This window comes from Podarcis liolepis (genome assembly GCF_965112155.1).
Source record: "Podarcis liolepis genome assembly, chromosome: 12".
Lineage (NCBI taxonomy): Eukaryota > Metazoa > Chordata > Lepidosauria > Squamata > Lacertidae > Podarcis > Podarcis liolepis.
This window is the reverse complement of record NC_139563.1, coordinates 53,589,475-53,616,546: the sequence shown is the minus strand read 5'-3', so window position 1 is coordinate 53,616,546 and position 27,072 is coordinate 53,589,475. Positions and strand designations below refer to the sequence as shown.

Below are 27,072 nucleotides of genomic sequence, written 5' to 3'. Positions count from 1 at the left end.
AAGTCTGTGCCGGGGTATCGAGTCGAAGGCTGATTTGAAATCTATAAAGGCTACATAGAGAGAGCCTCCTTTCTTTGAGGTGTATTTCTCCACTAGATGTTGCAATACCAATCCTTGGTCTAGAGTTGATCTATGTGCCCTGAAACCAGCCTGGGCTTCCTTTAGGATGTGCTCCTGTTCCAGCCAGTCCGCAAGCTTTTCACGTAAGTGAGTTGCATAAAGTTTGCTGATGATGCTTAAGAGACTGATTGGTCTGTAATTGGCTGGATCAAGTTTACAGCCTTTCTTGAATATGGGAACGATGATTGCCAATCCCCAGTCCTCTGGTATTATTGCTGTTTGATCTATGCTGGTGAAAAGGGTGGCAAGGACTTGGGCCCACCAGTCAATATTGGCTTTGAGAAGTTCAGGAGAGATGTTATCTGCTCCCGGGGCTTTTCTGAGTTTGAGTGCCTGAATAAGCCTCCTAATCTCCGCGACCGACACCGGAGGCCACTCATCACCTGCCGCACACTGTATTAGTGGCTGTGTCAAAGGCAGAGCTGAATATGAAGATTGGAAAAATGCCTCCCAAGTCCCTGCAGGTATAGTATACTCCACTTCTGAGGAAGTAGGTCGCACTCCATTTGCTACCAGTCTCCAGAAGGTGGCCGAATCTCTCTCTCTGGATGCATCTATTAGGCATTTCCATTCTCTTTTCTGTGCCAGGAGTTTTTTGTTTTTGATCAAAATTTTATAATTCCGTTTATCTTCAAACCAACCCGTGGGGAGTTGGGGTAAATTGGCAGATCTATAATTCTTGTATTTTTTCAGTAAATTTAGCTTCATATCCTGACATTCTTGATCAAACCAGGGTTTGGAGTTTTTATATACTGAGGGTTGCCTACTTGGCCTGTTCCTTTTTTCCTTCAGGGGATCTTGAAGGAGTAAAATTAACTCCTGAAATAAATTTATCTTTAATTCATGGCTTGAGGAAGTTATAAGGTTTTCTCTCTTAATGAGGAATTCCTTTGAGCATAGCCTACTTGAAATTTCCTTATGCAGTTCATCTGTCCATCTAATGCGCGAATATCTGAGCTCCAAAGCTGTAGGGCTCGAATGCTCGATTTTTTCAGCGCAGGATAAATCCTTTCCCGCAGCTACGAGTGCACTTAATGGCAGATGATCACTGTCTAAGCGCTCCTCCACTTTGCATTCCAGAACTTTGTTTTGAAGATCATACGACACGATTATATAATCAATTGTGGAGGCGCCATTGTTAGATATAAATGTGAATTCTCCGACCTTCTCCCCCTCTGTACGGCCATTTAATATAACCAGGTCCAACTTATTGACCAAGTGTAGTAGGCATAAGCCGGCATAATTGCAGCCTTTATCCTTTGAGATTCTAGCTGGTATTGGGTGGGTTTCCTCTATAATGGGGACTGTTTCGTGGAAATGGGCACACAAAGCCTCATCAGATTGTCCAGTTCTGGCATTTAGGTCGCCTGCCATCACTACAGAGGCATCAGGAAATTGATTTAGTAGTTTGTCAAGATACTGTTCTAACTGAGCCCAAGTATTTCTTATCAATCTTTTCTCTCTTTGTGGGGGTAGGTATACATTAATCAGCAGCCAGCTGTGGGTTCTCCACTGTACTTGCACAGCTGTGGCCAGATGGTCTAGTGGGTCTAGTTTTTTAAATGTGGCCCTTAGCCTTGTTGAGATTAAAGTAACTAACCCACCTTTAACTCGCCCCCCTCTAGTACTTAAAAGACCTGGGAGGGAGAACGCAGAAAAGCCATTTAACTCCACTTCACTTGTGCTCCAGGTCTCCTGGAGGAACGCAATGTCATATCTCTGGGTATATTTAGCGAAGGATTGGTCAGAAACCCTCTTTTGCCAACCTGCAATATTCCAAGTTAGCAAGGCAAGGTTGCACGTTGTCTTGCCAAAAATTGATCTTAGTCAATTTGCCTTTGAAAGATTTTTTGGGCCTATCTTTTTATCTGTTGGTTGGATTTCATTCATTTTGGCAATGTCCATAGATGTATTATCGCCCAGGTACTCAATGGAATCAGTTGAAGGGTGCAGCGTGCTAACATTAGTGATCAGTACTCCTTTTTTTGGCGAATCTACCTTGAGGTGTTCTATTTGACTGATACCAAGTTCATCCTCATCCAGGTATCTCATGCTGGTCCAAGAGCGCGTTGTGGTTGTCATAGGGATGGTTTCCTTCTTAGGTGGTAGGTTGTTGCTGTCCCTTACGCACTGTGTTAGATCTGTTGTCCCTGCGTCCCCTTGCATTAACAGCCAGCCTAATTGAATCAATATAAATTCCAGCACCTAAGCCGGGGATTCTTCAGTTTTGCATTTGTTAGCATCTGCAGAAAATGCATATTTAAGTTTGAATAAGAAAAAAGGAAGACTAATCACTTGGCTGATGGAGGTCACTCCTTCTGTATGCTTGCAGACAGGCAGATTAAAAAAAAGAAAAGCTTATAATGGAAATCAAAGCGTGTAATGTTTGCAGCATATAGTTTGCATAAAAAACCCTCTGAGGGTCAATACTTTGCATCTCAAGGCAGGGCTGGGAAAGACTCCTCAAGAACTCAGTGGCAGATTCACACCGTAAAGTTAAAGCACATTCAATGCACATTTAAAGCACATGGCATCCTCCAAAGTATACTGGGAATTGTAATCTAAACAGTGCCCAGTATACCTGAAGGAGCGTCTCCACCCCCATCGTTCTGCCTGGACACTGGGTCCACCTCCAAGGGCCTTCTGGCAGTTCTCTTACTGCGAGAAGTGAGGTTACAGGGAACCAGGCAGAGGGCCTTCTCGGTGGTGGCACCTGCCCTGTGGAGCGCCCTCCCACCAGATGTCAAAGAAATAAACAACTATCTGACTTTTAGAAAACATCTGAAGGACGTCTTGTTTAGGGAAGTTTTTAATATTTGATGTTTTATCGTGTTTTTAATATTCTGTTGGGAGCCACCCAAAGTGTCTGGGGAAACCCAGCCAGATGGGCAGGGCATAAATAATAAATTGTTGTTGTTTTGTTGTTGTTATTTTCGCCCCCACAGAACTCCACTTCCAAGCACACTTAACAAACTACAGTCCTCAGGATTCTTTAGGGCAGGTTTCCCAAACTTAGGTCTCTGGCTGTTGTTGGACTACAACTCCCATCATCCCTGACCACTGGTCCTGCTACCTAGGGATGATGGGAGTTGTGATCCAATAACAAATGGGGACCCAAGTTTGGGAAACCCTGGGAAGCTATGTGCTGATCTGCTCCCAGGGTGTCTTGGCAAGTTAGGGCAAATACTGAGCTAGATCTTAACTGTGGGTGCCCAGATGTTGCTAGACTACAACTCCCATCATTCCTAGTGGGCAAGACCAGTGGTCAGGGTTGGTGGGAGTTGCAGTTCAGCAATATCTGGGGACCCACAGGTTGAGAAAGGCTGATTTAGATGGACCAGCAGCCTGACTTAGTACAAGACAAGCGTGGCGAATCAATGACCCTTTAAAAGTTGCCACACTCAAAGTAGTTCTGGGTTGCCCTGGGCAAGATAAAACAACTACGGTAACAAATGTGATAAAGAAAAATAATAGATAATAAATGGGGGTGATGGAAGTCGTGGTCTAGCAATATCTGGCGGCATAAAGGATCCCACCTAACTTTCTGGGTCTCTATCCTGGTGCTTATCATGAGCTATTGCTTCTTGGAAATTGTGTGGGGCTGCTTCTTTAAAGCAACTGTTAAAATCAGTTTTTTCTTTACTGCGGCTGTTGTTAAAAACTGATTTTGAGATAACTTGCTTTGGTTGCTTTTGTGAATTTGTGTAACCCACTGAAAGGGGACACAGGAAAGTTTGAAATAATTCAATAACGGGTATGAAGCACAGGGACATACCAAGAATGGCAAAAAATACTTGGCAAAAAATCTATTTTGTTGCTATATAGGTGGTTCTAAAGCTTGTAGAGATTTCAGGGACTTGGAAAACCATGGGGCGGAATGACCCTACTCTACGGAGAAATAAGCACTCATTTAATATTTCATGGGGGTGGGAGGGAGGCAGAACAGAGTAGGTAGAACAGGACTTGACTGTGTTGATGATAACGGCAATCTGTGACTGTGTTGCCATGGAGGGATACTTTAATTGCCGTAGAAGCGATCTCAGCCATATCCGCTGGGTGAGTCAGTCTTTACTGCAGCACACCAGGCTAAACAAAACAGAATCCAAAATGCTACTTCAACCTATCTCAGAAAAGGGTCAGCAGCAATGATTGCATCTTTGCAACTTTCACATTTCTGTCTTGTCACAATTTAAGTGGAGAAGGACCCCTGCACAGAAGATATGAAACCAGTAGATATACAGTGGTACCTCAGGTTAAGTACTTAATTCGTTCCGGAGGTCTATACTTAACCTGAAACTGTTCTTAACCTGAAGCACCACTTTAGCTAATGGGGCCTCCTGCTGCTGCCGTGCCGCCAGAACACGATTTCTGTTCTCATCCTGAAGCAAAGTTCTTAACTTGAAGCACTATTTCTGGGTTAGCACAGTCTGTAACCTGAAGCGTATGTAACCCGAGGTACCACTGTAGTAGTCAAAGAGAGATCATCAGGGGGTATGGGCTTGGGTGTCCATCAATATGCGGATGATACCCAGCTCTACCTCTCTTTCAAATCAAAACCAGTGAAGGCGGTGAAGGTCCTGTGTGAGTGTCTGGAGGCGGTTGGAGGATGGATGGCGGCTAACAGATTGAGGTTGAATCCTGACAAGACAGAAGTACTGTTCTTGGGGGACATGGGGCGGGCTGGTGTGGAGGACTCCCTGATCCCGAATGGGGTAACTGTGCCCCTGAAGGACCAGGTGTGCAGCCTGGGAGTCATTTTGGACTCACAGCTGTCCATGGAGGCACAGGTTAATTCTGTGTACAGGGCAGTTGTTTACCAGCTCCATCTGGTACGCAGGCTGAGACCCTACCTGCCTGCGGATTGTCTTGCCAGAGTAGTGCATGCTCCAGTTATCTACCGCTTGGACTACTGCAATGCGCTCTATGTGAGGCTACCTTTGAAGGTGACCTGGAGAATGCAATTAATCCAGAATGTGGCAGCTAGACTTGTGACTGGGAGTGGCTGCCGAGACCACATAACACAAGTCTTGAAAGACCTACATTGGCTCCCAGTACGTTTCCGAGCACAATTCAAAGTGTTGGTGCTGACCTTTAAAGCCCTAAACGGCCTCGGTCCAGTATACCTGAAGGAGCATCTCCACCCCCATCATTCTGCCCGGACACTGAGGTCCAGCTCCGAAGGCCTTCTGGCAGTTCCCTCACTGCGAGAAGCCAAGTTACAGGGAACCAGGCAGAGGGCCTTCTCAATAGTGGTGCCTGCCCTGTGGAACACCCTCCCATCAGATGTCAAGGCAATAACAACTATTTTACTTTTAAAAGGCAACTGAAGGCGGCCCTGTTTAGGGAAGTTTTTGATGTCTGATACTGTATTGTTTTTAATATTTGGTTGGAAGCCGCCCAGAGTGTTTGGGGAAACCCAGCCAGATGGGCGGGGTATAAATAATAAATTATTATTATTATTCTCGTTTCAGACTACAGGTAGGGGATTGAGTATTTTCAAGAAAAAAAGCATCAGCATTCACTCATGCAATCCCTTTCCTGTAGTCTGAACAATTACAGCCCAGGTATAGTTTTCTCACTTTATCTGCTGCTTGTGTAAACGAACTAGGAATGTAAGAAGTGTTTGCTGGTACAGGCCAATGGCCCAGTGTCCTGTTTGCACAGTCTGTCTGCACATCCCTTCCTTGCTCTCGTTCCTGTTGCCACTACAATCCGCATTGAATTAAACTACAGTTTCTTGTTCAGTCTAAGACACGGAAATGTCACTTTACTAATCAAGATCTCAAATCGGAATCAAACTGTGGTTTCAGATCCTGGTTGGTAAACTGGCTTTAAATCACAGTTTTCCTTTTTTGCAAGTTAAGAGCTGGCCCAAGTGTGTGTGTGTTGCATGCAGGCTTGGTGGTTTTTATTAAACCAGGAACGTTACAGCGAAACCAGTCCATTATCCACTCCGCTCGTCATAGTAGATATAATCCTTTGGGGAAAGGTCAGCACTTTTTAATAGCATCTCATAATTGAATCTTGAAGAAACCTCAGTTACTAAGCAAGCTAATGCTACTTTGTCTTATGCTTAGGCTTGTCTGTAAAGTTTTATTTTGGTGCTGAGACTGGGGCTTCTCAGCCATGGAAAACCTGGTTTACTTTCTTTAAAAATAAGAAAAGAAAACAGTATACATTCTTGCTTGAGTAAAAATGTGGCTATCAAAGGCTGAGGCAGTCAGAAAAAGCTGCTCTTGCTCTGGCAGCAGAAGTGAAATGGATGGAATGGATTTGAGACAAAACCATGGGGGCAGATATCCACTCCAACTCTCTGGAAGCTTCCATGGAGCCATTTTTTAAAAAATGAAGTCTTTCACTGGTCACTGATGTCTAGTTAATTGGCATATGTTGTCACTTACCAAGAATTATTACCACACTGTACTTGATAGCTTTGATTTTAGCCTTTGATATGAGTCCCCGATGGGTGTAGCTAGCACAGAATTTGCCATCTGCAAAGAGAAGAGAAGGGAAAAATAAATTTAAGAAATGCATAGCCATGACTGGAATGTGGTCACCTCTCTCATCAAACTGCCCCGAAAGTCCGTTTATTGTAATGGAAATTTTTAGAATGACCAATCATGAGCAATTTCGCAATACATATACCATCTATAATATCATCTAACCTATCAATTTGTCCCATTATTTATTGATTCTTTATCTGAATTCTTACGCAACACACAGTCACCTAGCCTATCACAAGGACCTCAGTTATGCTGAAGCATCTTAAAAACAACACAACACACACAACACAATCTTTTGAGATATTCTTTTATCATAGATGTGGCTATACGCTTTTTAAAAAGCGTAAACAGCTATCTGATGTGGCTTTCAACAAGTTGCGAAGACATCTCCCTTAGCTACCAGCTGTGAGGTAAAATAATCTTCTCAGTCCATCCTGCTGCAGAACAGCCAACATAATAGTGTGCTGTGCCAAATTTTTGTGAGGTTTGATTTTCAAAGCAGAGCTGTAAATTGGGGAGATTTTAAACTGTTTGCTGCCACCACCACTCTCACAATTTTGATGCCAGTTCCCAGCCTTCCAACTCCCAATTTACTGTTCCTGCCTTATTTTTTATTTTATTTTTTGCAGGGGGAGAGAGATGTTAGAGATATAGATTTTTTTAATTGTTTATAGCCAATGACCATATGCTAGAGATAGGCAAGCAGTCTTGTGCCCACCCTGAAAAGCATATTAAACCTGAACACTTGGAAAGTTTTAATGAAGCTCTCTGAGTGTTCAGCTTAACACTTCCTTTGGCTGGTAGCCCATTCTACTCCCACAAGGGCTAAAAGAGCTCACCTTGAGGAAGAGAGAGAAGGTAGCAGCTTGCAGAGGGCTCCAGTAATGACGGAAGAGGCCTGTTAATGCCTCCCCTCTGAAAAATGATGTTATGGGCATAATTTTCTGCTGAGGAATAATTGGGTATTAGAAGTTCTCCATATGGCTTTCATAAGCAGAATCTTTGCTAAGAGCCTCGCTGTAGGTCTACTTCCAGTTTTGTTCCCCAACTTAGATGAAGCATTCTTCATGATCTGTGGTTGTCTATTCCCCATAGCTGGGTCAACATTGGCCTTTAGGATCTGATAACATTGGATAATATGATCCAAAGGTCTTTTCCATCCCTACAATTCTATGAGCCTAAGAAATTGTGGCAATTCCGAGAGGGGTAGCTGTGGTGTCCTTTAAGATGCCACAAAACTTCTTGTTGTTTTTGATGCAATTCTACGTTACTTGGTAGCTCAAAGATTTCATCTGTGAAGCCTGCCAAAACTGAAACTTTTGAATTTAAAATTTCACGCTCAAAACGGAAATGTAAATGGTGCTCCAGAATCTTCTTAATCAACTGGCAAAAATGGAAGAAACCACAGACAGTCAGATATTTGGGGATATTCTGCTATTACTGATCAGCTTAATCTTGGTCAATATTTCCATCCATGATGAATTTAGAAGGATTTCTGGAAATTCTTAGTTTAAGCTTTGAACAGAGCACAGCTTTGCATGAGATAACTTGTGGAAACCAAAGAAAAATAAAACTCTAGAAAAGCTAATTGTGAATTCATTAGAATGTATTAACACAATGTTTCTTTTCCTGTCACTAAAGCAGTAATTAAGGTAACAGTACGCTTGGCTCAGTTTTTTTTCCTTTCCTTTTCATTTGAATATTTACAATGCTTATTTGATTAATTAGTGCTTCAAAAGAAAGAGTCTTGATTTTTCCCTTGCTTACATGAATCTATTTCAACCGCTGTTGATGGATTTTAGGTCCTCAGTTAGGAATTAGTGTGTATTTTTCATGGCTTATGCTCAGGTTATTAGGATAAGACTTCACTCAGTCATTTTCTCTTATTACTTCCAGGTAAAATGACTGGGGTCCAGCCAACCTGGTGAGCACATGTTTAAATGCTCTTGGCAATTTAGCCCATGGCAGCTCATGGAGATTTGATCTACAGTGGGCTTTTTAATGATCTGTGGCAATTGCATACCCATTGTCTTTCAATGTCATTAGTTTCAGTGCTTGGGCGTGATTGCCCCAATTTACTTACCTGAGCAGTTGGAAACAATGACAGCATGAGCTTTGCTCTTAACCCATATTGTTCGGATCACAATGAAGTAAATAACGCTACAGTTGGGGAAAGAACATAAAACAAACAAGTTAGCGATTCTTTAGGATGGGATAATTCTAAGTGTCTCATCATCCTAGTGATATAAGTAAAAAAAAAAACTGCTCCTTTTCCCTTATGTGGTATCCAAGAGCCCATATAGAGTCCTATTGTAGGTTCTCTATCGGTAGGAGAAAATAACAGAGGCCAACCAGAAAATATTGAGAAGCAAAGCAGCTAGTAAGACTGATCTTTATTAACTGTTGCAACAGGGTGCTCCCCTCACCTGCAGGAGAGAGGAGAAGGACCCCGAGCCATGCGTACAAGCCCTTATATAGACATTTTAAATTGGCCGCCTTGGAGTCCAAGACCACCCCCAGAAACATCATACATACATCACAGAAGGGGTGTAGCCCAAGATCACCCCCCAGATACATCATATCTACATCACAGAAAAGGTGGTCTACAACAGAAATCTGAGTGCATTGTTTTTACCCTGTCTGCCAGGTTACCTGTTAATGGTCACTTGACTGGATTACCTGGGGAGCCTGGCCATTCTTTTGTAAGGATAATACTTTTAATGATACTGGAAGTGGTGTTAAGGTTAAACTTCTGCAGAACTTCATGGCTTAAATCAAAACTCACATTGTGTCAGCTACAAGCATATGCACACTGGCAAACTAGTGTTATAAGAATTTTAGGTCATATATATATCATAAATGTACCAAGCAAAGGTAAGGTAAAGGGACCCCTGACGATTAGGTCCAGTCACGGACGAATCTGGGGTTGCGGTGCTTATCTCGCTTTATTGGCCGAGGGAGCCGGCGTACAGCTTCTGGGTCATGTGGCCAGCATGACTAAGCAACTTCTGGCGAACCAGAGCAGCACACAGAAATGCCGTTTACCTTCTCGCCGGAGTGGTACCTATTTATCTACTTGCACTGGCATGCTTTCAAACTGCTAGGTTGGCAGAAGCAGGGACCGAGCAACGGGAGCACACCCTGTTGCGGGGATTTGAACCGCCAACCTTTGATGGGCAAGTCCTAGGCTCTGTGGTTTAACCCACAGCGCCACCCACATCCTACACAAGCTACAGGGGTAAAAAAAACTTGGTGCTTGTCTATGCAGGGCTGCTAGATTGCAAGCAGGAGAACAGGCAGGTGTGACCTGTCACATTACACCTCCTGAGGCAAAACAGAAAGGTCACAGCCTGTGTGCGCATGCCATGTGCCTCTCACCTGCTCTTGCAACCCCCCACCAAAGCCTTGCTTACTGGGGTGCCATGACTTCTGGGTTCTGGTGAGATCTCACAAGAGCCCTATGAGATTGTGCAAGGCTCTTGTGAGATCATACCAGAACCTGGAAACCTCAGCAGACGCTTCTCCTCACTCCTCTAACAGCAAGCGGGAGATGCCCATGAAGGTTCCCTTGGATTCTGCCGCCTGAGGCAGCTACCTCAGTCGGCCTCATGGGCAGCTCGGCCCTGAGAATGTCTTCTATATACCCAGGTAAGGCAGGAGGTGAGGCAGCTGTGACCTATTCCTATTCTAGTCCACTTCCTATTCCTATTCCTATTCCACATGTTCCTATTCTAGTCCACTTCTCCTCCCATGCCTGTGGTGCAAAGTATCAGCTTCTGAGCAACCTGCTTGAAATATTCATATTGATAGTCCAGGCCTGGAAACCGTAAGCATAAATGATTTTTTGCTTTAATATTTCTGTTCCGCTTTTCCAACAACAAACGTTGAGCTCAAAGCAGCCCACAAGCATCACAAAAGCACTGAAATCCACAAACATTACAATCACTGTACTATCAAACAAGCACAATGACATATAAATACAGTGGTACCTCGGGTTAAGAACTTAATTCGTTCTGGAGGTCCATTCTTAACCTGAAACTGTTCTTAACCTGAGGTACCACTTTAGCTAATGGGGCCTCCCATTGCCGCCGCCACACAATTTCTGTTCTCATCCTGAAGCAAAGTTCTTAACCTGGGGTACTATTTCTGGGTTAGTGGAGTCTGTAACCTGAAGCATCTGTAACCCGGGGTACCACTGTAAAGCAAACTACAACAAATTCATCAAAATGGATAATACAATTCAATAAAGTATTAGCTAAGAAGAAAAGAAGTTTCCATGATGGCAAAGATATTAATACCCACACTTCTGAAGCCGGTGCGTCACCAACTTTAATGATCTTGGCTCCAGTCAGGAACTGCATAATTAAACCAAATGTCACAAAGGGAGAGATACCTAGATCCATCCAAGTGCCTCTGTTTGATTCAAGAATGACGCTCATCCAGTAAACTCAAGATTCTGTTGTTGCTGCATGCAGCTTTGATAACTATGAAGATGAAAAGGAGCATATATGTGGAAATAAATGAATGGCGCTAGAGAGGCAACCAAACATTCAGTTCTGTAACTTTATTTCATCGGCCTGCCCTTGCCTTCTGCACATTCTGCCAGCTAGGTATGGCCAAAGTGGAAGACACTGGCCTTCTTTGAGGTATGAATGGCAGATCATTCTGCCATGGTAGCAAGCCAACATACCAAGTTACTTGAAGGAAAAGAGAATGCAAAGAAAGAAAGACAGAAAGAGAGTGGGCTTGCAATTTGGCAACCCTACCCAAGAAAGCTACTTGTTATTCATTTTCAATTCCTATGATGGTATGATTGTTCCAGATAAATAAAGCCATCTGAGGCCCCCGGATCTCTCTTCAGAAGACATCTGTGAGTTATTCTTTCCACAGTATAAGAAAATTACAGAGGTTTTTGAATAATAAGGATAAGGCAGATGAAGCATTTATAAATTACTTTTTGAGTGTTCGGCAACTCACATAGATTATTGAGTAATCTTTGCAACAAATTTCAAAGAGACAGCCATGTGCTGTAGGTGTGTGTGTGTGTGTGTGTGTGTGTGTGTGTGTGTGTTAATGAAACTGACACCTTCATAATGTACACAGGTCTGCACGGAATAGTTTTGTGCCTTCTTCATGTGTGGCAGCTTTCCTCCTATCCCAGTGCTAAAAAACAGGCATCCAAGTCTGGATTAAATATTTAAAAATAGGGTGATATTCAGTAAGTTTTATTCAAAATAGACTTAATGAAGTGAATGGATGGATCTATCTTAGTCATGCCCATTCGTTTTAATGGGTCTACTTTGAGTAAAGGTTTGTTGAATACTACTGATAGGAAGTGACAATTTGCACCTGGGCATAGGATTCTCTACTATGGTGAGGTGTTTCGTATTTCTCTTTCAATTATAGAGATTATAATTTTACGATCATATAATACCATAGGCATATGGCATTCCAATTTTATGCTAACCTCTGCCTTCTTTTAGCCTCCTTTTTCGTACGCGGCAACAGGTCCCAGTTCAGTACATTTCTTACACTGAAAAATCGATTTCACAAAACTTCCTGCCTTAGGAAAGTACATAAGCATAAATTCATGTGCAAACAAGTGATCAAATCCTATTAACCTTACTGGACACCCATGAGCAAGATTTAATACCAGAGATCTATAAACACCTGTGCTCAAACTTCCGGGAATATGACACCACTTGAATATATCGGTTCTATGTATTGTGAAGCAAGAGATGATTGTACTTTGTATTTCTTTGCATTCTCTGCCTTTTCAGATATATTCAAATGCAAAAGATACTGATTTGCCCTTCACAGGAGGCTGTTTTCCACTTTGACATTACGTTGCTTGTAGGATGTGGCAGAAGTAGCTTTCAGAACAGAATGTGTGGTTGTTTCCTTTGGTTTAGTTTCATAAATACGCTGCTTTTCAGCTTTATAGCTCTTAAAGCTGCACAAAACAAGAAAAAAATGGTCTTGAACAGTGACGCATGTGGTTCCCAGGTCTGGATCATGGACAAGTTTGTTTCAAGTGACTCTTCTGACAAGTCTCTCTTACCAGAGCTTTAATCACTCTTCACTAATGGGTTTGCCACTCTAATGATAATTTTAGTTGAGTCCCTGTACTGCCTTCAGATAAAGCAAAATACGGGACACAGGTGGTGCTGTGGGTTAAACCACAGAGCCTAGGACTTGCCGATCAGAAGGTCGGTGGTTCAAATCCCCGCGATGGGTGAGCTCCCATTGCTCGGTCCCTGCTCCTGCCAACCTAGCAGTTCGAAAGCATGTCAAAGTGCAAGTGCAAGTAGATAAATAGGTACCGCTCCGGCGGGAAGGTAAACGGTGTTTCCATGCGCTGCTCTGGTTCGCCAGAAGCGGCTTAGTCATGCTGGCCACATGACCTGGAAGCTGTACGCCAGCTCCCTTGGCCAATAAAGCGAGATGAGCAACTCCAGAGTCGGTCATGACTGGACCTAAAGGTCAGGGGTCCCTTTACCTTTACCTTTAAAGCAAAATATGAAAAGGAACCAAGTCCGCACACCTAAAGACCTATGCAGACATTTAATTCCTCCCTCTTTTGCTGTTCCAGTTGCCCTTTACAAGTTGGAGGGTGATGGCCCAAAACGTATGTATCCAAGAGAGTTCCCCATGTGTTTCAGAACCTCAATTTCCCCCATTTATTTCAATGGAGGAAACCAAGATGTGCCCTTCTTCCTTTGCGTAACTATGCAGATTAGTGCCCTCCATTGAAATGAAGGTGGAATCTCACCTGGACGTGTGAGATAAGTGTGTGTGAATGCTTTGTACAAGATCCTTACCTGATAATAATCAGAGGAATGAAATATACCAGGAAGGCAACTGTGGTCATGTAGGGAATCCAGTAGGAGTCATCTGGCCAGGCAGCCCAGCACTGCACTTCGCCATTGGATAATTGCCGCTTCCCGAATATAATCAACGTTGGAATTGAAAACAGGAAGGCAAGGCCCCAGGCAACTACAATGAGGATTTTTGCTTGCCTTTCTGCTCGAGAAATAAGAACAAGGTATTGTATTACATGTACAGTACAGCTTATTCAAAGAACAGACCTGGATATTGAGGAAAATTTAGAGGGGTGAATGAGAGGCAATAGAGTTACTTACCCCCAGTGTGGGGAGAAACTGAGCTGGTCGCATTCTGTGAAATATGAATGACTATCTGTGTTCTGTTTTAGGATTAAAATAATTAGGGATGGTTTATCAAATATATTGCCATACGGATAACTGGGAGCTCTGCCAAACACTGTAGTTGGGGGAAAGCTTGCTGCAAGGTGTTTTTGAGATTTCAGACAAAGAATGGCCAGCACAACAGCTGGGATTCATTCAATCCCAGGGAGCTCCAGAAACAACAAAACCCAAACAAGCATGGTCACCACTCCGTGGCAGAACTTCACTAGGCTCCATGTACAAAAGATCCCTGGTAATACCAATTAACATGATTTCAGGGAGGCAGGAGAAATCTCTGCCTAGCCTTATCATCAGCACATGGTATTCTCAGGCAATTTTGGTCTCCCATCCAAGTACTAACCAGGCCTGACCCTGCTTAGCTTCCGAGATCAGACGAGATCGGGCGTGTTCAGGGTAGTATGGCCGTAGACTTCTCAGGCAATTTTGGGACCCAAGAGCCTCCAAAATGCCAGGGCCGGACCTGGAATAACCTCTATGTTTTCTACCTATAGGGATTTTCTTCTTTTTTTTTAAGTGATAAATTAAAAAATGCTTCCATTTGAACTGTAGCAATTTTACAAAGGAACTATTACATGATTTTGCTGCATTTGTGGCTCATTCTCTCATCCTAATTTTAACAACGTGCACATTTCAAAGGCATGGCTATTTTCCGGGTACAACAAGGTTTAGGAATGCAAGTGAGGGAAGCAGATGGCCCTCAGTTAGCTCAATGAATGATCTCAGTGAATGGGGCTTGTTTGTTTTTATTCCAGTAGGCATTTCAACTGAATTCTGAATTCCATAGCTAAGTTTCTGCACGTTGCTTAGAGATGACAGTGATTAACTGGCATATAAATTGTTGAAACAAACAAACAAATGTCATTTAAAAACCTACTTCCATTCACCACTGCCTGCAATTCCAGTGTTCTGCAGAACACAAAATCCCCAATTCTGATTCCTTTAATGCAACGTATAGTATTGTTATAAGGTTTGTGGGGCCTGGAGTCCTCTTCGAATTCCAGAGTGCCAACAGAGGGGGATTTAGGGCATGGAGCCTAGGGGGCACCGGCCTGCAACTATGATGCAGTATGGAAGGCGAGAGTAAGGGGCACCAAATATTGGCATCTCACAGGGCACCCCTGAAATTTGAGACCCCAAGGTCACCCACTGGTGCCAGACATTGAATTTAGCATGTTAAAATGCAAGTCAGGAGCCAGCTTGGTGAGTCTTTGGCTGGGACAAAGGGAGCTGCTCTGTGCCAGAGGGCAAATGGTCCCTCATTGGAGAAAGACAAAAGGAGAATATTGGGATGGAGTTTTTGCAGTGATGTGAGAACTGGCAATATTCAGCAAAATGGAGAGAAGGTGAGAGGCATGTTTTGAAGCATGTTTGATTTCTGCATGAATCCTGGGCTGTGGCTATGTGAAAATCAAGGCCTTTTTGGGGTGGCAATGTTCTGAACCCCTCAATTGCAGGCTCGGGTTATATATATGTGTGTGCGTAAATAAACCATATATCATAAAGACACCACAGTCTCTGCTCAGGAATGGGTTTCTGTGCAGTCAGTTTGAAACAGGACCCAACCCCCCCTTTTCTTCTTAGCACTTCTAAAATGCATAAACTTGAGCTGTTGAGCAAATGCATAACAAGAACACAGCTGTATAAACAAAGCTCTCTCCTTTATCAGTCACAGCAACGGATGACCTTGGCTGTTCCAGTGGAGTAGGGATGACATGTCTAGGTCTTATCTTACGTCCTGTCCACACTAACGCACAGACCTAGTCCGGGAACAGCGCCAGAGTATGTTCTTGGAGTTGGTGACCTCTTGTTCCAAGATAAGAATTTAGGAACAGGAATACCCTTTTATGGTCAGGAATACAGGAAGGAAAACCCTTTTATGGTTAAGAGTACCGGAGCAGGAACATCTGTGATGTCAACCTGCGTGTATAAGCTGACATGCCTGGATTCCTGGGGAAGGGGGGAGAGGGTGCTTGGAGGATATATATACTTCATGAAATTTCTCATTTCTTTGGAGCTGCTGTGAGCTGACCACGCAAGTGCCTTCTGCTATCTGGAGAGCAGAATAAACTCTTTCTCTGAACCAACCCTCAGTGTCATTTGACTTCCTTCCTCCCTCCCGGGAGCAACGCAGACCCAATCGGTGAACTCCAATAAGGCTATAATGTCCCCAAGGGAAACACAGAACTTTATGAGTAAAGCGTGCCTGGAGCCCCTGGGGTCTCACGCTGCTGTGAAGATTGGGGTGGTGTGTAATAGTCTCATCCATGTGCTATTATCACATCGTGTATCTCCCTGCCTTTCCTCCACACCAAAAGTAAAGAGGGGAGAGCTGTGTGTGTTAGCCCGAGCTCCTTGGCCGAAGGGCAGAGTAAAAATCTACTTGGCAAGTACATAAACATGATTGGATGCCACAACATGGTCAATAATATGGTGTCACAATCACAAGTATGTTCACATTCTTTAGGATAATGTGATGTGGGGGATGCTGTTTTCATCAGCAGTCAATGTTCAGAATAACATTAAGTCCTGCCCTAAATGTTTCTCTGCAGAGCATTTTTTTTCCAGATTTAAAAACCACTCTGTTAGTTGTCTTCCTGATAGCAAATCTTCCACTGTCCTGCAAAGTTCCGGTTGCGTTTTTTTATTGACACTGGAAAATATCATTTCCCTATATCTCCTACACAGACAGATTTTTACTTTATTTTAAACTAATACTATGAAAGATTTCACTGGTATAAAGGGAAGTCCTACAACATTTTAAATGACATGATTTAAGTTTCAGGGGCTCAAACCAATTAAAATTTTTGAATTCCCCACTGAACATTTTATCATTTTATTAACTTTTGGGTGCCTAATGGCCCTTTCTCACCAGAGTAAGAAAAAAGGAAGATATTCATTAAGTCAGATATCTGACATGATTTCAGTAATGGTTGTAAGATGCCAAAGGCCAACACCACAGATATTTGAAAAATGGCAAGGGAGTCTAAGAACAGGAATTAATAAACGAGTCTATTGCATTATTCATAGCAGTAAAATATTTGCTCTGAAAATGAAGTTGTTGCACAAAGTGTGTGTGTGTGTGTGTGTGTGTGTAACATGGGAGTGGGATAAATCTCTTACCTCCTTGGAAGAATTTCATTGGATACACAATGGCATGATATCGGTCTATGCTGAGTGAGACCAGGACATAGGTTGAAGCATACAAAAGTACAACCTAGAGCAGAAAGAAAGAAGTGACCATTTATTGGAGGGAAATGGGTCATCAGAGCATTGGCTCAATTCCATTTTGGTGTTAGGCCTGGGCATGGCACTGAAGCTGCCATGATTGTATGGCTTGGGAGAAAGTTGGCGGAGTGGGACCCTGCCCATTCTCAGGGGCTATTCTGACTGTTGGGCATGGTATCCTTCTCAAGCGTCTCAAGGGGGTGAGGGTTGGCAGGACTGTGTTTCATTGATTCCCTTCCTATCTCCATGGCCATTTCCAGAAAGTAGTCATGGGGTGTCCTGCCCCATGATGTCCTCCAGGATTCTGTCAGCTTGTCCCTGATGATATTTAACATCTGTATGAAACCTCTGGGAGCTGTCATTAGGAGATTTAGAGTGAAGTGTCGTCAATATTCAGATGGCACCCAGCTCTATCTCTCTGTCCACATGGATCAGGAGAAGCAGTTGAGGTGTTAGATCAGCGATTGGTGGTGGTGATGGGTTGGATGTGGGGCAAGAAACTGAAGCTGAATCCTGAAAAAGCAAATGTGTTATGGGTCTTGAGTTCTTGTGTCTGGGAGGCGGAGAGGTAGCCTAACCTGAATGAGATTTCACTCCCCTAGAAGGAGCAGGTCTACATCTCCACCATAACTGAAGTCACAGGTGGACTCGGTGACTGTGTGTGCCTGTTTCCAGCTCCAACTGGTTCACCAGCAAGGCCCGGTTGGGACAAAGATGACTTGGCTATTGTGTAACAAAATTGTTACGTAGAATAAACTATTTTCCCTACTTTCATGCAACCACCTTCTTGGAAACAGAGTGATTTCTGACCCGCCCCCCGCCCTAGGCAAATTGTTAAGCTAAGGAATAAGTATGTCAAGAAGAGAGACATTTATCTATTCTCCTACCTGCAGATAGCGAACAATTCGGCAGACGAGATCAGGGGCCATGAAATCTCCAGTGAAGCGCCAAATTATGTCAGTCATTATATTTATAAGGCCTGTAAAACAATCTATTAAAAATACAAAAAGGCACAGTTAGAAAGGAAGGAAAAAAGCAGCTGCTACAATGCCATTATCGTCTTCAATCCTATTCCCACCTGCTGTGATTGTGGAGATCAGTGTGTGGTAGCTGCCATGGGATAAAATAAGTGCTCAGATTAATAAGTACTTTTCCATACAGCATTCATAAAAAAAGTTGCATAGGCAGTAAAACCTGGCTTAGTTACAGTGGTGAGAGTTCCTAAATGACTGGTATAGGAACTCAAGAGAAGCTTGTAAGAGTCATGCGGTCCGAGCTGGCTCAGCTCACACCTCCACACATGTGTTGAGCTTTTCAGGTAGACTAGGGGAACAATGTCTTGATTACCTAGCCCCTCCCAAGGTGAGCTAAGTCTGGCAGAAGAGTATCTATGGTATTAACCCTTTCATGTTTGTTATATGATGTTGGTTATTCCAGACTTACAAAGCACCTTCAGATCTGACCACTCTATGAAGCCAAGTTAGAGGTGGACGCGGTGGGGATGTACGCCTCTAACACACATACAGCTTCTGTCATAGAATCGAAGATTTGGAAGGGACCCTGAGGATCATCTAGTCCGACCCTCTGCAGTGCAGGAATATGCAGCTGTCCCATACAGGGATTGAACCTTGACATTATCAGCACGATGCTCTAACCAACTGACCTGAGTTATAACACCTGACAGGTCTCCTGAAAACAAGGCTTAGACTCTAAAGTTCAGGAAAAACTTGAGCACCTGGAAACCTTACCTGGGCTTGTAGCTGAGAAACAGTCCTTGTGCCCGTTTCCGTTCCACTTAAAGTTCATTGATTTTCAGTTAGGATCTGATGTTCACCCACTTTTGCCTCTGGCCCCATGCCCCACTGACATGTGGCCCTCAAAAGAAAATACAGCCCTCAGGTTAGAAAAGGTTCCATGTCCTAAATCTAGAGTGTCCTCTGGGAATACAAAAGCACACTGGGAGTTTTAAAACAAAGAGGCTCTTACACCAGAGGCTGAATTGGGAGAGGATGTTGGGCTACTTTTGGAAAGGGGCTTCATAAACTCTACCATACGCTGTTCATTTCTGGAGTGAAGCAGTGTAAATTGCCGCTCAGACCTTGACTTCTGGTACTTCACCTGCACCAAATCCCTAACGGCTGCCAGGCTCTCCGTGAAACACAGGGATGGTGGGAGATTTAAAACAAGCGTTAAAGAGAGAGTGTGAGCTGTGTGCCACTCTGCAGATTTGGCACAGATAGATAAATCATAGGTGTGATGCTGTTGTGTTTGAATTGTGTTCAATTGATGCCAGAATAGAACTGTCCTCGCCTCTGAGGAAAGAATATTTTCACATCCACACGCAGTTGTTTGGCCCAGCTTTGATTTCTAATCTTTCGTTGCCAAACCAAAGTGTCAAAACTAACAGAAACTGCAGGAGCTACAGTGTTCATTTTTAAGAATGTAATTGTAATAAGGGACGTCAGTTGAATTCAGTGACCTTTAATATGAAGGATAGCTGGTCAGTTGATTGCTAACCCGTTAGGCAAAATGTACCCGTTTGACGTGTGATGGCGGTGGGGAGCTGTTATTTGCTTCGGATAACAGCAGGATCATGAACATTATGCTACACAGAACACCATAATAAGTCATGGTTACAATCCTGTACTCCCCCAGCATTTTTAGAGCTAGATTAAGACAAGTGACTGTCTAAGAGTTGTTGCTCTTTAGAGGAAACAACTTAATAAGAGGCAAGAGGCTATGTATACCTTTAACACACATTCAAAACACTTTCTTTCCTCGAAGAATTCTGGGTACTCTAGTTTATCCCTCACAGAGGCAGGGCTGGTACCATCTTTAGGTCAACCAGGCAGCCGCAGACCTCAGAGGGATGCAATTTTATACAGATTAGGTTTTGTTCTCTCTTACAAAATCCTGATGACATTTTACTTTTATTTTATATTCTGAACACAGTTTCTCAAAGCCCAAACTTATTCTTGAATCGGAAGTTCCCAGGGCATTTCACAGCATGAAATACAGAATAAAACCACAAAGTACATAAAAAAGAAAAAACCAAACCAATAACCCGTCTCCCTTCTGCAAAAACAAAACAAAAATATTTCAAAGGGTGTAGACTGTTAATCAGCAAAAGGCCTGGCTGAAGAGGACTGGGGTGAGCTATTGCGTGGACAGGCGGAGTCCCCAGATCTCGCGCAGTCCCCCCGTCATGTGAAATAACGACTCATGACAACGTGCTATGGGATTAAATTGGCCACAACTTTATTAATTTTCAAATGTGGGTAGACCTTGGCTCAGGCATTGGGCGTTCTCCCTCCCCAGTCCCCAGCCGGGGACCTAGGGAGCATCAGGGTTATCCAGTGGGGGGGGGGATGGGCCGGCTCTGGAGAACATATGTTCAAGCAGAGATAGCCGCCCCCGTAACACCGCCACCGCAGGGGAGAGCAATGACGACCTTTCGGCGTACGGTCAAAGCCTCCCTTCAGAAACCCCTTTAACGGGGAACGCTGGTATCGCCGCCGCAAAGAGGAAGATGGACTAAAGGATTCCGCCCAAGGCCTGATACTGCCAAAGTTGTGACGTTTTGCTACGGGAAAGGTGAAACCTGCCAATGCAGGGAAATTCCTTTCCGGCCCTTTAACAGTGACCTTAACGTAGCAGCGCCCGCATACCTGTGAAGAAAAGTCAACCTGCAAAACCTGTGAAGAAAAGTTAACCTGCAAATAAGACATTAACTGAGGGTGGGTAGGGTGGGAGAAGCTCTGGGGCCAAGTGAGGATTCCCAGGTAAGATCCTCCCTCTATTGTGTGGGCAGGTAATCCCTCCCCCACCTGGCCTGGTCTCCTTGGCAACGCTTCCCCCAGGTGGGATTGGACAACTGACTGAGGTAGGCGGAGACCTCCAGGTATCCCACCTGAGGGAAGGCAAACCAAGCCTATGCTGTTGGAGCCGCTCCAGATCTAGGGGCTGCGCGCGTCCACGCAAAGGGCGCCCCCCGTTTTAAGCGTGGAGCGGTCATTGTACCTGTTGTAGCATTTTTAAAGGAGGACGGACTGAATTTGATTGACTTCCAATGCAGAGAATTATGAGTGTTGCTAGAAATACATTCTCATCTCATTTCTGGGTCAGTAATTAAAGATGTTCCTGCCATTCAGTGAGTTACAGACTAAGGAAACTCACTGAGAGGGACTGAGAGAGGCATTGGCTTAATTACTTTTGCCTATCTCAGGGTTAATTGGGCCACAATAAACTAGGATTGCTCCACTCCACCTGTTCCTGTGGAGCGAAAGGCAACTAAGAAAGAGTAAGGGTGTGTTTTTCTATCACTCCTGCTCATTCCCAGTGGCGTAGCGTGGGTTGTCAGCACCCGGGGCAAGGCAAGTAATTTGCGCCCCCTAACCCGTGGATTTGCGCCCCCTAACCCGTGGATTTGCGCCCCCTAACCCTAACCCCCAGATGTTGCGGCTGGTGCAGCCGGCCCCCCCCTGCACCCCCCACGCTACGCCACTGCTCATTCCAGCAGGAGCTGTTCAGCAGACGGTCTCAGAGGACTGTGTCCTTCATGGTGTCTTTACAGTGAAGCTTGGGACTTAGATTCCACCCCTCCTCTAGTCAAATACAGTCAGTGAGGGATAGCCAATGGGATGCCTCCAGGGTGTTGTTTGACAACATCTCCCATCATTCCTGAACACTGGCTGATGGGAACTGGAGTCCAAAACCACATGGAAGGCATCACATTCGCTAGCCCTGAAATAAGGAGTGGTCCTCAAAGACATCAAATTACACGTCCTGCCAATTCAGTTGGTCCAGATGTGCATAGAGATGAAGACACCCAGCCACAGCAACAATGCATACAGGAATTTGTTGCGTGCATCTTACTCTGAATGGGTCCCCTCACAAAATAAGCTATAATGCTTGGGTTGAAATCGCTTCCTCTATTAGCCAGCCCCATACCCTGCAAACAGGGCAACTGTGATTCAAAAAAACTTGGCAGCTAAGGGGGGGAAAGGGAGGTAACAGAAGGCTTGGGCAGGTTTGGCCCAGCCACGCAGTAGGCTGAGGTAGATGCTGTGACGTTAACATATGACAGAGTGCTGGAGGTGAAATAGTTAAACAGGTTACCCAATCAGGACCCGGGGGGTGGAGTCAGAGGGACTATAAAACCAGTGCTGGGAGGGGCAAAGGGGAGAGTTCGTTGGGAGTTGGGTGGTTGGTTGGATGGAGTGGGAGTGAATTGGGATAGAGTTTGTGGGTAGGTTGAGTTAGGGTAGTGAAATAAGCTGAGTCAGGAACAGTTAGGGGCTAGGAAGACACGTAAATATCTGAGAGGTGGTTTAGGGAGTGAGAGCAGGTAACGGAAGTTATAGGTCTGGATAGGCACCCCATGATTGTAATTGACCGATACCATTTATGAAACCACACGCTTGTTAAATTGCAATGAATAAACAGAAGTTTATGTTGCAATTTAACCCTGACTAGACTCAGTATTGTACCAGGTAGGGCCTGGGTGGTGGCAGTGAGAAATAAAGTGGTGGCACAGGGATCAATAGATGGTGGTAAACGTCCGGGGACCCTGTGTGATCGCCACAGATGCACTGGGTGATGAAACACCAAGAGACAGTGTCCCCAGGGTGCCCCACCCTCCCTGAAGCCTCCTGTGACTGCTGAAAAAGCCATGGTGGCATCTCACAGCGAGATCTTCTGAGATCTTGCCACTGTTATTGCTGTTGCTTCATGGGTGCTGCTACACAACCCCGGCAAGGCAAGAGGATGCAGTGTTATTACGTTCCTGTTATGCTTCAGGTGGCAAAATGGGATGCACTGCCCCTGGACTTGGGGTAACCCCAAGGTTTGCAGAACTAAACGCAAAAAGAGGGAACTTTTTTTTTCTTTTTTTTGCTCCTGGTTTAATGTACTGTGTGCCTTATGATTCTCCGAATACACATTTTGTGTTTAAAATAAGAAAAACTTTGAAATAAATGCAGGCATTGTTCTATCAGTGCATCTGAGGTTCTGATACAAATAATCAACTTTACATATTTTATGTCCCTGTATGGGCCTTTCCCCTTTCCTCCAATTTATGCATCTAAATATGTTGAAAACACAGCAATCTTCCATTTGGAAAACAAAACAGCCAACTTTTTTGCTTTCCTATGTATAATATTATCACAGCTACGATTATGGACTCTGTGCTGCCTGAGCTGTCTGATTCTGTTGCTAGGCGATTTGAACACACTATTATGCTAATGCAGAGAATGTTGCCAGTGGACTCTCTTCTGGTGGAAAAATTATTTAAAATTGGTGTGTCTGAATGGGGTGGTTTTTTGGTCTCCTAATAGTATGATTTGATGGTGTACAGTGGTGCCCCGCAAGACGAATGCCTCGCAAGACGGAAAACTCGCTAGACGAAAGAGTTTTCTGTTTTGGAGGTGCTTCGCAAAACGAATTTCCTATGGGCTTGCTTCGCAAGATGACAATGTCTTGCGAGTTCCTGCTGGTTTTTTTCCCTCCCCCCCTTTTTCTAAGCCGCTAAGCCGCTTATCAGCTGATCCGATCAGCAGATAAGCCGCCAAAAGCCGCTAAAAGCGCTAATCCGCTAATCCGTCAATGGGCTTGCTTCGCAAGATGAAAAAACCGCTAGACGAAGAGAATCACAGAACGGATTCTTTTCGTCTTGCGAGGCACCACTGTACATTAACACCGACTGAACACAATATTGCATTTTAAAACAAGAACATAGTGTTGGGTGAGGGAAACGAGAAGCATTGTTATAAGCTAAGCAATGGGAAAAGAAGGAATTATTTCTTTGACATTTCAAATAGATATCGAGGGAGGGGGGAATCAACTTTTTTTTAAATGGTAGAATACTGCAGTATTATATAAACTTTATAGATAATATGCAGCTATATTCTGCTTGTCCATAGCCAGTAAAATTCATTAATTTTGCAGTCCGAAAGGTCAAAAGGGGAAGAAGAGATGAGAGTAGATGAAATTCCCAAAGGCAGATCTGCCGCCTTCTTTAAGTGTACAGAGATACGTAATATTCGTATTCATTAAGGGAAAGGGAATAAATCAAGGGAGAATATTAAGTGTTATATTTGCTATTGGATGCTGTTTATTTTGCTATGTTGTTAATTTTTTTAAATCATGATTTTTATTGAGTTTTCCATATTTCATTATGTAATATCATACATATTATACATATCTCGAGCTTACATCACTACTCCAAACGAGTAACGACTTCCTTCCGTCACTCTTTCTGACTTTCCTACTATTTTAACATATTTATCACATTTCTATAATCACTTCTTTACCATATATAATCATTTAACAATCACCCTTTCATTTGTAAATTAGCTCCTTCTTTCCACACTACAAAACATTTCATGTTAATGCTACAAATGTTTTTAGGTGTTTACAACTTTCTTTCAAGTAATTTATAAATTTGCTCCAGCTATGTTGTATATTCTTACTGTGTTACTGTTTTGCTATGTTATCACAAAAGGGGTAGTCAATGTTTTGCCCCAATGCCAATGCCCCCTACAGATCCAGGTCTCTTCCCTGCCCCCACACTTGCACCAGTGCTGCACCTCATCCCATCACTGTGTGCAACTGTGTCCACACCTGAGACTGTGTTTTTGCTGCCGTCACAATGCAGTGATGAAGACAGAAGCAATGTCATTGACAGAAGAAGTTCTGGTGGGGCTGGCAGTGGTGGGGTGGGGGGTGGGGGGTCGGATCCACCACCAGAGGCAAGTGCATGGGCTGCCCCTCCCCCCCCACACTCAGATGTAGTAGAGTACCAGTATGATGGCACGCCCTGTGGCTTCACCCAAATGAAATGGGCTGCACACGTCCATGGGTGAGATTGAACTGTTTAAATGGAATCTGTAGGAGGGGTGTGTGTGTGTGTGTGTGTGTGTGTGTGTGTGTGTGTATATCTATTTTGGTTTAAAATCAACACATACACACACAACAAAAGCTTGAAAAAAGAAAAGAAAATGAAACAAAAGAAGCACGATACACCTCTTACAAACAAAATACAAAATAGAACAATACATCACAAATTCACAAGAATAATCCATCAACTTCCGACTTCCTTGATATGGGTTCTTTGTTTTCTTGATTACTTCCCTCTATTTTCCAATAAACTTTATCCTTATCTTGTTTGCATTCTTTATACCTTAATCAATTCAAAGCATTCCAAAGTTTTTATCTGAGGGCACTGTTCTTTTAAATATTATCTATAGATTTCCCATTTCCTTTTGAACTTTTGGGTTGAACAATCTCTGATCTTTTCCGTCATATATGCAAGTACCATGTATTCAAGCATTTTTACTTGCCACTCCTCTTTTGATGTAGTTTTATCTCCTTTCCATCCTCACTGCTGTTGTTGAACACAAAAAGATTCTTCTGATGCCATTATGCCTAATAGGAAGACTTCAGGTGTGTTTTTTTAAATTACCGTATTTTTCGCTCTATAGGACGCACCCGACCACAGGACGCACCTTGTTTTAGAGGGGAGAACAAGAAAAAAAATTCTCTCCCTCTCTGCTCAGTGCCCCTTCAGTGAAGCGGCAGGAGAAACAGAGACCCTTCCATTTCTCCTGCCGCTTCGCTGAAGGGGCGCTGAGCAGAGAGGGGGAGAATTTTTTTTTCTTGTTCTCCCCCTCTAAAACAAGGTGCGTTCTGTGCGTTCAAGGTGCTTTCACCCGAAGCATTCCTGCTGCACTCTGGAGGCTTCAGGCGGCTACCTTGGAAGCCCAGACAGCGAGAGGGGTCGCTGCGCACTGACCCCTCTCAATCTCCAGGCTTCAGTGAAGGCAACCCGAAGCCTCAGAAGCACGGCGGGAGTTCCTGCTGGGCTCCGGAGGCTTCGGGTTCCTTTCAACCTGCTCTTCGGGGCTGTGGGGGGGAGCGTTGCTCAAAGACCGCTATAAGCCTCAAAGACCAGGTCGGGGAGCAAAGCAAAGGCTGCGTGCCGCCTTCCCGCTGCCCCCCGAGCTTGTGGGGCTGGCGGTGGGGGGAAGACACATCAGGAAGGAGTGCAAGTTGCAGGCAGCGTGGCCACCTTGAACCAACACACCTCTCTTGCGAAGCGTGGCCAGGTCTGGGCACACATCTGACCTGCGCCTTTCTTCAAGGCAGGGAAGCAGATCCAACACCCCTCCCCACCTAGTAGAAACAATTAATGATGGGAGGGGTGACTGAGTTTATTCCAGACTACATGGCTTGCAAGAATGGGTTTTATAATATTTATAAAAGTACAACAACAACAATATGCATTATAATCTTTGCTCTAGTATTACAGAGCTGGTGGAGCTAATTTGAGGCTGTGGGTGGCACTGTGGGTTAAACCACAGAGCCTAGGACTTGCCAATCAGATGGTTGGCGGTTCGAATCCCCGCAACGGGGTGAGCTTCTGTTCCTTGGTCCCAGCTCCTGCCAACCTAGCAGTTCGAAAGCACCTCAAAGTGCAAGTAGATAAATAGGTACCGCTCCGGCGGGAAGGTAAACGGCGTTTCAGTGTGCTGCTCTGGTTCGCCAGAAGCGGCTTAGTCATGCTGGCCACATGACCCAGAAGCTGTATGCTGGCTCCCTCAGCCAATAAAGCGAGATGTGTGCCGCAACCCCAGAGTCGGTCTCGACTGGACCTAATGGTCAGGGGTCCCATTTACCTTTACTTTAGACACCATACATTAAAAGCGTTATCGCTTCTCCCCTGTAAGAATCCTGGGAACTGTAGATTACCCTTCAACCGCATAGCTACAATTTGTAGCACCCTTTACAAACTGCAATTCCCAGGATTCTTTGGGAGAACTGTGCTTTTAATGCCTGTTTTTCCTGCAGCAGACATGCTCAGCTACCCCTCTGGAAGCTCAATCCCACAGAAAGCTGTGACGGCCACCAACTTGGATACAGGAAAGGCTATCAATGGCCACTAGTCACGCTGGCTATGCTCTACCTCCACAGTCAGTGGCAGTAACGTTTATGAATAGTAG

The 27,072-nt window shown here is 44.2% G+C and overlaps 1 protein-coding gene across 2 annotated transcripts in view; it reads right to left on the bottom strand.

Moving 5' to 3' along the window:
* Positions 1–27,072, bottom strand: part of NPSR1 (neuropeptide S receptor 1) — a 77,761-nt gene that overhangs the window by 5,110 nt on the left and 45,579 nt on the right. Inside the window, exons 1-6 of one of the 2 annotated variants that reach the window (XM_083468860.1) lie at positions 18,823–19,686; positions 17,962–18,065; positions 16,970–17,063; positions 13,445–13,646; positions 8,707–8,783; positions 6,522–6,611 (exon numbers count right to left, since the gene is read on the bottom strand). In XM_083468860.1, coding sequence (XP_083324986.1) covers positions 6,522–6,611; positions 8,707–8,783; positions 13,445–13,646; positions 16,970–17,063; positions 17,962–18,065; positions 18,823–18,880 — 625 coding nt within the window. In that variant the 5' untranslated portion in view covers positions 18,881–19,686. Of the gene's footprint in view, positions 1–6,521; positions 6,612–8,706; positions 8,784–13,444; positions 13,647–16,969; positions 17,064–17,961; positions 18,066–18,822; positions 19,687–27,072 lie in introns of those variants that run through there. The other variant, XM_083468859.1, reaches the window with a different exon arrangement.